Source organism: Prionailurus bengalensis, chromosome A2 (assembly GCF_016509475.1).
Source record: "Prionailurus bengalensis isolate Pbe53 chromosome A2, Fcat_Pben_1.1_paternal_pri, whole genome shotgun sequence".
NCBI lineage: Eukaryota > Metazoa > Chordata > Mammalia > Carnivora > Felidae > Prionailurus > Prionailurus bengalensis.
In genome coordinates, this window is record NC_057348.1 from 78496662 (window position 1) to 78509325 (window position 12664).

Sequence of the window (12664 nt, forward strand, 5' to 3'; positions counted from 1 at the left end):
CCTAGGGGTAAGCAGCATTGCTTTTCAGCTTCATGTAACTCTCCAGCCACCTCGTCATTTTCACAGGATCTCGGGCAGGAACAGCCTCATTCAGAATGATTTGTTTCTTTTCTTGCCTCTTCCTGCCAGTCTCCTTTTTGAACCTGGGCCAGTTTCAGTGCCTTTGTTAATAAGGGCTGATACGCAACCTGTTGCTTACTTTGGCTCCTTATGTTTGAGAGTGAGATTTTTAGTATTCCCAAGTTATTCACAGAATTCACTATGAATTTACAAACCAGAGAGCTCCATCTGAGATCGTCAAAATTACAACTGTGAACAGTATCATGAAGATACTGTCTATACCACTTTATCTCTTATCAGGGAATATCCATCCTTCAGAACGAGTATAGCTCCTGCTTTCTCCTGTGCCAGTGGGATTCAGAAATACGTGTCAGTTGTATGTTCAAGAATAGACAATAGAGGGGCGCCTGGGTGGCTCAGTTGGTTAAATGTCTGACTTCGGCTCAGGTCATGATCTCATGGTTCGTGTGTTTGAGCCCTGCATCAGGCTCTGTGTTGACAGCTCAGAGCCTGGAGCCTGCTTCGGATTCTGTGACTTTCTCTCTGTCTCTCTCTCTCTCTGTCTCTCTCTCTCTCTCTCAAAAAGAAATAAAGAATTAAAAAACTTTAAAATAAAGGGATTGGCAACAGAATGTGATGCATCCATAAGAAGGAATGGAGTACTGATGCATACTACAGCATGGGTGAATCTTTAAAATGTGATGCTGAGTAAAAGAAGTCAGGCACCAAAGCCCACATATGATCTGATTACATTTATATGCAATGTCCACAGCAGGGAAATGTGTAGAGACAGAGAGTAGGTGAGTGCTTGCCAGGGGCTGCAGCCAGCGGGAAAGGGGTAAGTAGGTGTAGGGTTTTTTGGGATCATGGAAACGTTCTGGGATTAGATAGCCGTAACTGTTGCACAACATTGTGAATATACTAAAAGCACTGAACTTTGTAACAGTTAAAATTACCAATCTTAGGTTATGTTAATTCTATCTCAGCTTTAAAAAGAAGGAAAACAACAGAGCTGTCAGGCACCTCCATGGCTCTCTCAGAGTACCCTCCAGGATCTCCCCAGAGCTGCCAAAACTTATTTTGTTTCTGTGTAGTTGTTACTGACCAAAGAGGAGTTCTGTCCTCGTCTTCCTCACTCTGTGCATCATAATCCCTCTGCCTCCTGAATTCTTTGGGATATAGTTCCTGGATGAATTTATGCCTTGTTGGTTCCACTAGTGTCCCCCTCTGTATGCAGTCAATGCCTGGTGCCCCTTTGCTAATGGAGCTGCTCTGAGCAGCTGGTCCAAGGCTGGACCTGACCTGCTCTGTGCTATGTGGTTCTCAGGTTGGACAAGGGGTTGGTGGTGGGGAGGGGATGGAGTACGAGCTATGCCCGTTTCCCAACTTCTGGTTAGCTTCCTACATTTTGTGTTAATTAATGGGGCAATGACAGATTTTTTTTCTCAAATTTGGTCAGCCTGCTTCTGCACATATTGAACTAGGAAACAAATAAACTGATTGATATGCATCAAAGAATTGATTGTCTTCAGAAAGTATAGGGAAATTTTCAGCAAAGAAAAAGAGAATTCTGTGAGATGAAATGGCAAGCTGGTATTATATAGGTGCATTTTAAGCAATTTATTTAACTCAGTAGCAGCATATTTTTAACTAAGGAGTAAGATAAAACCCAATAATTTTTCATGTAACACTGGGACTTCAGACACTGCAGGGCACGGTTCACCCCTTTGTGGGGCTGCGTCCACGATCTGCTACTTTGGGTGTATAGACCAGGCACTTTGGGGCAGAGCTCAGCCTTTTATACAGGCCCGAGGCCCAGAATCCACTTTCAGACACACACACCCACACTTCCAACTCTTGTATTTCAGGCCACAGCTGGACCATGTCTCCCGCTAGCAGGAATGAGCTCAGGGACCAGTGCTGAAAACCAGTCTAGAGCGTAAAGTATATTATTCAACAAAGTGAAGCACAAACGCTCTTCATTGTAGTAGTTCTCAGAGTAGCTATCTTTTCAGAGCAAATCTGAATTTAGAAAAACTTAAAACTGTTTTCTTATGTGCAACGATATACTATGCAGCATTATTTATAATTTTGAGAACTTGTGAACAACCCAAATGGCACAAATTGGAGAATCTTAAGTAAAAAAGTAAATTTCAATTGATGAATTATTTTCAAGCATATTGGATTATTCCTAATTTTATTTTATTTATTTTAATTTTCTTTTTTAATGTTTATTTTTGAGAGAGACAGCACAAGCAGGAGAGGCGCAGAGAGAGACGGAGATACAGAATCCAAAGCAGGCTCCAGGCTCTGAGCTGTCAGCACAGGGCTTGACGTGGGGCTCGAACTTGTGAACCAAGAGATTGTGACTTGAGCCCATGTTGTACAATTAACCGACTAAAACACCTAGGCACGCCAGATTATTTCTAATTTAAAAAAACCTCTTTACCAAAGTAGAGATGAATGTTGTCATAACAATATAAAAATATTTTAACATGACAAAATTTGAAAATCTCAAATGAGGGGCTCCTGGGTGGCTCAGTTGGTTGACTGTCCAACTCTAACTCAGGTCATGATCTCACAGTTCATGGGTTTGAGCCCCGCATTGGGCTCTGTGCTGATGGCTCAGAGCGTGGAGCCTGCTTCAGATTCTGCATGTGTGTGTTTCTCTCTCTCTGCCCTACTCCCACTCGTGCTCTGTCTCTCAAAAATGAATAAACATTAAAAATCAACTTAAAATGAAAAACCATTGTCTTATTTTTTTAAAGTTTATTTTCTTGGGGCACCTGGGTGGCGCAGTCAGTTAAGCGTCCGACTTCAGCCAGGTCACGATCTCGCGGTCCGGGAGTTCGAGCCCCGCGTCAGGCTCTGGGCTGATGTCTCAGAGCCTGGAGCCTGTTTCTGATTCTGTGTCTCCCTCTCTCTCTGCCCCTCCCCCGTTCATGCTCTGTCTCTCTCTCTGTCCCAAAAATAAATAAACGTTGAAAAAAAATTTTTTTTAAATAAAAAAAAAATCAAATCAAATAAAGTTTGTTTTCTGTTTGAGAGAGCACGGGAGGGGCAAAGAGAATCCCACACAGGTTCCACACTGTCAGCACAGAGCCTGACTCAGGGCTCAATCCCACAAATGGTAAGGTCATGACCTGAGCCAGGATCATGAGTCAGATCCCTGGGCCACCTTGGTGGCTCAGTTGGTTGAGTGTCTGACTTCAACTCAGGTCACAATCTCACAGTTCTTGAGTTTGAGCCCCACATCAGTCTGTGTGCTGAGAGGTCAGAGCCTGGAGCCTGTTCTAGATTCTGTATCTCCCTCTCTCTCTGCCCCTCCCCTGCTCCTGTTCTTTCTCTTTCTCTCGAAAATAAACATTCAAAAAATTTATTTTTATTATTTAAAAAAAAGTGTTTTGATGTTTGTTTATTTTTGAGAGGGAGAGAGACAGTGCAAGCAGGGGAGGGGCAGAGAAAGAAGGAGACACAGAATCCGAAGCAGGCTCCAGGCTCTGAGCTGTCAGCACAGAGCCCAATGCAGAGCCCGAACCCGTGAATTGTGAGATCATTAACTGAGCCAAAGTTGGACGCTTAGCTGACTGAGCCACACAGGTGCCCCCACAGTGTACCTTTTTAAAAGGACATAAATCAAAAAGGCACATGTGATGCTGTTATTTTAAAATGTGGAGTCCAAGCCACTGAGCTGCAGCTGACCTGGTTGCCAGTCTGTATGTGAAAAACACTTGCCCTTTTCTTCCCTTGACCTCCTTGTTGCTTAGCACGACGAGCTGCATGGTGTAAAGCAGGTGGCGAGAACAGGAAAACCTTCTGAGTGAGCATCACCTATCCTGCTCCTTCCTAAACCATCCACTTTTTGCATCAGAGGTGGGCTGGGGAGCGAGAAACGGAAGCTCCCCCTCAGCCCCTGGAACAACAGTGCCCAGAGTTCTATTTTTCTCCACAACCAGTGGAAACTTGTAAAAACCCAGTAGTGAAAATTAGTGGGTTAGTGAACCCATGGAGGCTGACTCTGCTCTAAATGAGCCATGATAAAAGTAATCACTACTCTAAGCCAAAACAAAACAGAAGTGCCCTTCTTACTAGGAAAACAACTGTAAACGTACTCTACTTAACGTACTTTAATAATAATCTCCAACTAGGAATACTCTTTCTAAGGATGACTTAAATCCCAGACCTACTAAAAAAATATTCATGAACATAACTACAGTTTTACTATATAGTCCTTATTTACGGAAGAATGCCAGCTAAAGCAGGAATGGTAGTACAGAAAAACACTCACATCAATCCAGTAGTATTTGCTTCAGGCAATACGAATTCTCAGATACCTGAACAAGCCGATGCAAGACTGTGGGAGAACAGGGTAGTTGCCCAGTTTTTAAAATACCACCCTTCAGTTTACTAATTACAAAGAAAGGAAGGGGCGCCTGGGGTGGTTCAGTCGGTTAAGCATCTCTGTTCAGGTCAAGATCTCACAGTTCCTGAGGTGGATCCCCACATCGGGCTCTCTGCTGTCAGTGTAGAGCCCGCTTTAATCCTCTGTTCCCCTCTCTCTGCCTCTCTTCTGCTGATGTTCTCTTTCTTTCTCTCTCTCTCAAAACTAATAAACATTTTTAAGTGGATGGATGGATGGATGGATGGTAGGGGAAAAGAGAGAAAGGTCCCATTACAGTAGAAAAACCTAGCAAGTACCATCATAACCCAGTGATTAAGTTTATACCATCAGTGATGGACAGACTGAACATTATTGCCTTTTGCTGTGATACACCAAAAAAGCCACAGTATCACTTAAGTAATATGTGTACCTAAGTCTGATCACGAGGTGTCAGTCAGACAAATCCAAATGTAAAGGCATGGTGTAAAACAGCTGGCCTGGATTCTGCTAAAAGCCCGATACCAACGTAATGCAAAAGGCTGGGCAGATCCAGATACCTTAATGGTGAATAACTAGATGTCCCAATGGGAGTATGTGGTCCTGGGTTAGATCTTGAATTTAAGGAGCTTAAAAAAAAAAATCAAAATTGTGTTACTGGGTAATTGAGTGAGTTTGGATATGGACTGCTTACTGGTAGTGTGGAATTTCATGTTAGGCTTTCCTGAGCGTGACCCGCTTGGTTAGGCAGGCAACTGCCTGTTCTAGGAGACACACACACAGCTCTCTAGGAGTAAGGTGTGATGTCTGCAACTAACTCACATGGGTCAGTCAGGTATTTACTGTGTGGGTGTTTATAGATCTAGAAAGAGGTGTAAAGTAAATCTTGGGAAAAGTTAACATTTGGTCAATCTCCCTGCAAAGTATAAGGTTCATTACATTGTTGCCACTTTTCTGTCATTTGAATTTTAAATTATTTAGCAGTCAGGAAATTTTCTGAAGTATAAACTACTCTAAACTCACAAAATGGGAGATACTATTTGCAAAATGTGTGGTAAAGAGATTACCTTACTATATAAAAACAGCAAGGAAAATAATATCAAAAATAGGTTAAAAAAAGCCGGGGGGGGGGGAGGGCGGGTGGCAGCGGCACCTGGATGACTTACTTGGTTGAGCGTCCTAGCTCTTGATTTTGGCTCAGGTCACGGTCTCGTGGTTCATGAGATCAAGCCCGGCATCAGGCTCTGCGCTAACAGCACGGACCCTGCTTGAGATTCTGTATCTTTCCTCTCTGCCCACCCCTTGTTCATGTACACTTGAGCTCTTGCTCTCTCTAAATGAGTAAACACGTCTTAGAAATAGGTTAAAAAAAATAGGTAACAGAACAAACAGGCAGTTCGCAGTCAACATATGTAGAAATATTTAAATGTTCCTCGCAGTAGGAAGTATGTAGGTAAAAACCAAGATAAAATACCATTCTTAACAGACTGGCAGAGCTCAAAAAGGTTTATAATATGCTATGGGAGGAGACACAGGGATGAGGCAGCAGGCACTTACATATTAATAGTGTGAACATAAATTGATAAAACTTTTTTTTTTTAATTAAAAAAAATTTTTTTTTAACGTTTATTTTTGAGACAGAGAGAGACAGAGCATGATTGGGGGAGGGTCAGAGAGAGAGAGGGAGACACAGAATCCGAAACAGGCTCCAGGCTCTGAGCTGTCAGCACAGAGCCCGACGTGGGGCTCGAACTCACGGACCGCGAGATCATGACCTGAGCTGAAGTCGGACGCTTAACCGACTGAGCCACCCAGGCGCCCAGATAAAACATTTTTGGAGGGCAATAGGGATTAAAATTTTAAATCCACATCTAGGGATTTATTCCAGTCATGTACCTATATAGATGCACAAAGAAGTATGTGTAAGGTTATTTGCTATAGAATTGTGTGTGATAGCAATTTAAATGCCCTTCAAAGGAGACTGGTCACGTAAAGGATTGAATATCCGTGTAGGACAGCAGCCATCCTTGTGCCGCTGGCCAAAGAACGAGGCAGCTTCAGAAGTACTGCGTGAATAAAGTAAACCTCGGATTTTCATTGGTTTTTTTTGAAGTTTATTTTGAGAGAAAAAGTGCGGGGGGGGGGGGAGGGGCAGAGAAAAGGAGAGAGCATTCCAAGCAGGCTATCAGTGCGGATTTCAACACAGGGCTCAGACCCACAAGCTACGAGATCATGACCTGAGCCAAAGTCAGATGATTAACCGACTGAGCCATCCAGGCGCCCCATCAGATACTCATTTTTAAGTGAAAAAAGCAAGATGCTGAACAATTTATAATGTAATGAAATTTGTTTTCTAAAAGGGAGGATCTGGGTATTAGTTACATGGTTGTGTTTACTTTGTGAAAATTCATCAAGCAGAACACTTATGAGTTGTGTATTTTTCCATATATATGACATTTATGTTAAAAGCTTCCCAAAAAAATACTTAAAAGAGAGGAGACAGTAGGTACTTACATGCTTCTATATACAGAAAGTGTTTCTGGAAGGAAACATGAGAAGCTATTAACATTGGCTACTGGTGGGGAGAGTTGTTAAGGGCTGGAGAAAGGACAAAAGTTTTTCAGTCCTCTATTTGTTTTTCTACATGTATTACTACTTAGGGATTTTTCATGAACACTTTCTAATACCTTTTGAATGATAGCAAGGTACACATTCGTGGTAAGATTCCATCTCTATCTGTCTGTCTGTCTATCTATCTGTCTATATCTATCATGTGTTTAAGAAGAAAAGACTGGAGGGGTACCTGGGTTGTTCAGTTGGTTAAGTGTCTGACTCTTGATTTCAGCTCAGGTCATGATCTCATGGTTTGTGGGTTTGAGCCCCACATCAGGCTCAGCAGTTACAGTGAAAAAGCATGCTTCAGATTCTCTCTCTCTCTCTCTCTCTCTCTCTCTGCCCCTCCCCTGCTCTCTCCCTCTCTCTCTCAAAATAAACTTTAAAAAAAGAAAAAGAAAAGAATGAAAAAAAAAAGAATGGGAGGAATTACAAAGTTAGATATTAACATTTTTTTCAGGTAATGAAACTATAAATTGCCTTTCTTTGTACTTTTCCAAGTTTCCTGTAGCAAGATTACAATATTTTTCTGAAAATGGGACTGACTCTTTAAAATGTTTAATAACAATCTCTGCAGTTGTATGGGATTGCTCTCTGCTCTTATCCCCTTGCCGCACCCTTCCCCCGTCACAAAAAGTAGCAGATTGCGCCTACGTGATTGTCCCATTACTCATTATAAATAACTTGAGGCTTTATGAATATAAATATGGCCCAGGTTACGTCTGTCCAATAAGAATGAACCAGTATCATTTTGCTGGAGGAACAGTCCAGAGGAAAATGGAAAGTAACGCTCACCCTAGCTGCTGGGGTGCCTTTTTCACTCTTCATAGCGTGCTGCAGTCTGGTTTCAAGTAGGAACAAGTAACAAGCGTCCTGGACTATTTTTCAGTGAGGCAGTATTTCATGATCTCTTTGTGCTCCTTTTTTTTTTTTATATTTTTTAGAATAACTGCTCAAAGACTTGCCCACTTGAACAAGTGCTTGATGAACTTTAAGCTAGGGAATTTCAGCTATCAGAAAAACCCTCTGAAATTGGGAGAGCTTCAAGGGAACCACTTCACTGTTGTCCTCAGGTAAAGAACTGCAGGTAGGAATGCAGACTAGAGGGTCTTGCTGGGGCACCTCACGTCTGTTTGCACCAATGATCAACCCAGGTGAGCTGGCACTAACAGGTGTGGCAGGAAAGGAAGGCAGAGCAGAGCCCCATAGGGCCGGGAGAGCAAGTACTGCTGGAGTATTTGTGCCAACGCCCCCTCACCTCTCAAAACTCACCCCTTCCTTCGGAGAGAAGCTGTCTGCTTCCAACACAGGGTTTAAAGATCAAGAGGCTGTGCTTCCGCCTACATGCAGTACCTGGATGGGCGCACTCACAGACACAAGAGGTTACCTGGGGCCTGGCGTAGGAGGGGGAAAGGAGAGCTATTGTTTAGTGGGTGCAGAGCTTCCATTTACAATTTAAAAAAAGAAAAGAGAAAAGGAAAAGGGTCCTCAGGAGGTAGAGAGAAGGCTACCAGGGATAAGGGAAAGGCAGGGAGGAGCACCTGGCTGGCTCAGTAGGAAGAGCATGTGACTCTTGATACCAGAGTCATGAGTTCAAGCTCCACGTGAGGTGTAGGGATTACTTAAATAAAACTTAAAAAAAAATTTTTAATGTTTAGTTTTGAGTGACAGAGAGTTTGAATGGGGGAGGAGCAGAGAGAGAGAGGGACATAAAATCTGAAGCAGGCTCTAGGCTCTGTCAGCATAGAGCCTGATGCCAGGCTTGAACCTGTGAACTGGGAGATCATGACCTGAGCTGAAGTCAGACGCTAACCGACTGAGCCACCCAGGGCAGCCCTAAAACCTTTTTTTAAAAAAGGGGAAAGGCATGGAAGCTAAGCCATATCATTTATATGTATCCATGAATATGTGTGACTAAATTTTTTTCTGGGAAATTTGGGCCCTTAACAGAAATATAACAGGAACTGATGAACAAGTTCAGCAAGCCATGAACTCTCTCAAGGAGATTGGATTTATTAACTACTATGGAATGCAAAGATTTGGAACTACTGCTGTCCCCACATATCAAGTTGGAAGGTTTGTATTTCATTCCTTAACTTTTGTCTGAAAGAGCTCTCATAAAAAAAGAAGAAAGATTTTTTGTTGCTGTGATTTAAAAAATTTTTTTAATGTTTATTTATTTTTGAGAGAGAGACCGTGAGTAGGGTAGGGGCAGAGAGAGAGGGAAACACAGGATCCGAAGCAGGCTCCAGGCTCTGAACTGTCAGCACAGAGCCCGACACAGGACTCAAACTTACAAACCATGAGATGATGACCTGAGCTGAAGTCACACTTAACCAACTGAGCCACCTAGGTGTCCTGTTGCTGTCATTTATAACTATTCATGTCTGGGCCAAATGAGCCAGTGTATCTCATCAACTGATCCATAATATCCTTCTAATTTTTTTGTGTTTTAAGGTAATACATGTACATGGAAAAAATAAAAATACATCAGTGTTCAGAAGGGTATAACCCAAAAAGTAAGTTTTTCTCCCATCGGGGATTCTGTTTTTAGTTTCTTTTTTTATAGGTAAATCTTGGCTCAGTACAATAAGCAGTTGGGTGACTCCGACCCAGAGTAGCCTGACAGAGATGGTGTAGTTTGTGATCTCTGTTAACAAGCACTTCCCAGTTTATTAAACTTACATCTCCACTCTCCCACCTTTAAAGACAGTGGCATAGGATATAAATTGCGTGGTAGAATTTATTTTAAGAAATCTGATTCTCTTGGGGCGCCTGGGTGGCTCAGTCATTTGAGCATAGGTCATGATCTACTGTTCATGAGGTCGAGCCCACATCAGGCTCACTGCTGTCAGCGCAGAGCCCACTCCAGATCCTCTGTCCCCTTCTCTCTCTGCCCCTCCCCTGGTTGCACTCTTTATCTCAAAAATAAATATTTAAAAATTAAAAAGAAATCTGATTCTCTTTTAGGCAGTAAATAGGGAATCCCTCTAGGGTAAGGTACGGTGGGGATCCCATCAATAAACACTTAGACTCTTGGCGTTATTCGAGCTCCATGTTGAGTGTAGAGGTTACTTAATGAGTAAGTAAATTAACTTGAAAAATAGCTAAATACTTGGTTTCATAAACCTAAACCTGTATATGCTGCCCTGCTGTCCTGTAGACTGTTACATAAAGTAATCATTCTCATGGGAGTTAGGATTGTAGAGGTTATGAGTTGGTGGTAATCTGAGAGCTTACATCGTTTGCATTTTTCCTTGGGTTTCAAACCCCTGTTTTAGCAAAGGTGAAATTTAGGCTTGGGCTTTGTTGGAGCTCACCAGTTTTCCTCCATAGTCCTAGGAACAGAGGACTTTTCTGGACTTCCAGTGCATGGTTGCAGCAGCCGACTACACGAAGTTGCATCTGTTCATGTGTTTTTAAAAACACAACATGATAAAAATCTGTGATGTAGTATTCCTCTACCTCTTTAGGCAGTGTTGTAAAAGTTAAAAGCTCAGGCAGTAAAGTCAGACTTGGGTTTTGAGCCTCAGACTACTCATCTGTAAAATGGAGATCATAATACTAACCCCACAGGGTGGTGAAATGGAAGTGACATGGTGTCTATGCAGCATCTATTTCTATGCCTTAAATACAGTAAGTGCTCAATAAGCAGAAATAATATTTTATTTGAGAGAGAGAGAGAGAGAGAGAGAGAGAGAGAGAGAATCTTGAGCAGGCTCCATGCTCACCATGGAGTCTCATGCAGGGCTCCATCCCATGACCCTGGGATCATGACCTGAGTCAAAATCAAAAGTCGAAAGCTCAAACAACTGAGCCATCCAAGCGTCCCCAGAAAGTAATATATTTTTTTAAATGTTTATTTATTTTTGAGACAGAGAGAGACAGAGTGCAAGTGGGGGAGGGGCAGAGAGAGAGGGAGACACAGAATCTGAAACAGGCTCCAGGCTCTGAGCCACCAGCCCAGAGCCTGACGCGGGGCTCGAACCCACGGACTGTGAGATCATGACCTGAGCCGAAGTCGGACGCTCAACCGACTGAGCCACCCAGGTGCCCCCAGAAAGTAATATTTTAAAACTAAAGCATCCTAAGCACAGAAAGAATTTTTGCCAAGAAGAAAACTAAAGTAACTGGTAATCATTATTATTAGATAATAAATGATGATGTTTTCAATCTTGCTAAATGGCCAAAGGACATTGATAAAGATAGTGAAGATGTTAATTGTATTATGGGACAGAATATTTAAGGGAAAACTGTATCAACTTTTGAATTTGTAATGAATTTGTCAGAAGAACAGCGCTGGGACCCTGCAAATTTTGTACTCCAAAGATAGTGTAAAATGATTAATGAAAATGAGACCAGATTTATCAAAAATATAAAGGAACAAAAATTGCATTGCATGCCTTAAGTATACAGTATGAGTATACAGTGCATTTAGAATCCCAAATCAACAGTTTCCACAACATAAGAATATTTCCTAGCTTCAAAGAAGCCCACTGTTACCATCATAGGAAAACAAAAACAAAAAACAAAACCCTTAGTTTCAAGTTTTGGAAGGGTGACTTACATCCAAGATTTTTAAAGAACTCTTACAAAGCAAAGACACAAGGACAAATGACAGTCTAAAAACAGGCAAGTGAGAGGCACCTGGGTGGCTCAGTCTTTTGAGTGTCTGACTCTTGATTTCGGCTCAGGTCATGACCCCAGGGTCTGTGACAAGCCCACGTGGAGCCTGCTTAAGATATTTTCTCTCTCTCTCTCTCTCTCTCTCTCTCTCTCTCTCTCTCTCTGCTTTTGCCCCTCCCCCACTCACATACACGTGCACACTCTGTCTCCAAAAAAAAAACTAAAATAAAAACAGGTGATCTGAGTAGACATTTCTCCAAAGAACATAGATTAATGGCCAGAAAGCACATGGAAAGATGTTCAACATCATTAGGGAATCACTAATCATTAGGGAAAAGCAATTTAAAACCCCAATGAGCTATCACTTCACATCCACTATGATGGCTAAAGTCAAAAAGGCTTATAATAAAAAGTGTTGGTGAGGATGTGAAGAAATTGGAACCTGCATGCCCTGCTGGTAAAAATGTAAAATAGTATACCTATTTTGGATAACAGCCTGGCTAGTCCTCTACACCAAATACCATATGACTCAGCTGTTGCGCTCCTAGGTATATACTCAAGAATTTGAAAACGTGCGTCATACAAAAGTTTACACCAATGTTTATAGCAGCCAAAAAAAGGGAAACGACCCAGATGTCCATCAACTGATAAATGGATAAACAAAATGTGATGTATCCACACAATGGAATATTATTCAACAATAAAAATAAACAATGAGCACCTGGGTGGCTCAGTTGGTTAAGCCTCCAGTTTTTTGTTTTTTTTTTTAAGTTTTATTTATTCGCAAAGGGAGAGAGAATCCCAAGCAGGCTCCATACTGTGACCACCACGTGGGACTCAAATCCACCAACTGTGAGACCATGACCTGAGCCAAAACCAAGAGTCAGAAGTTCAGCTGACTGAGCCACCCAGGTGCCCCAAGCCTCTGACTCTTGATTTTGGCTCAGGTCATGATCTCATGATTCGTGAGATCGAGCCCTAAGCTGG

General features: G+C 42.1%; 1 protein-coding gene across 6 annotated transcripts in view; it reads left to right on the forward strand.

The window, feature by feature from the left end:
* PUS7 (pseudouridine synthase 7) overlaps window positions 1-12664 on the forward strand; it is a 56198-nt gene that overhangs the window by 28761 nt on the left and 14773 nt on the right. For 2 of the 6 annotated variants that reach the window (XM_043588630.1, XM_043588629.1), the window contains 2 exons: window positions 7996-8124; window positions 9002-9127. The exons of 2 other annotated variants lie outside the window; for them this stretch is intronic. In XM_043588630.1, coding sequence (XP_043444565.1) covers window positions 7996-8124; window positions 9002-9127 — 255 coding nt within the window. The remainder of the gene's footprint in view (window positions 1-7995; window positions 8125-9001; window positions 9128-12664) is intronic. 2 more of the 6 variants (XM_043588632.1, XM_043588631.1) reach the window with 1 other exon arrangement.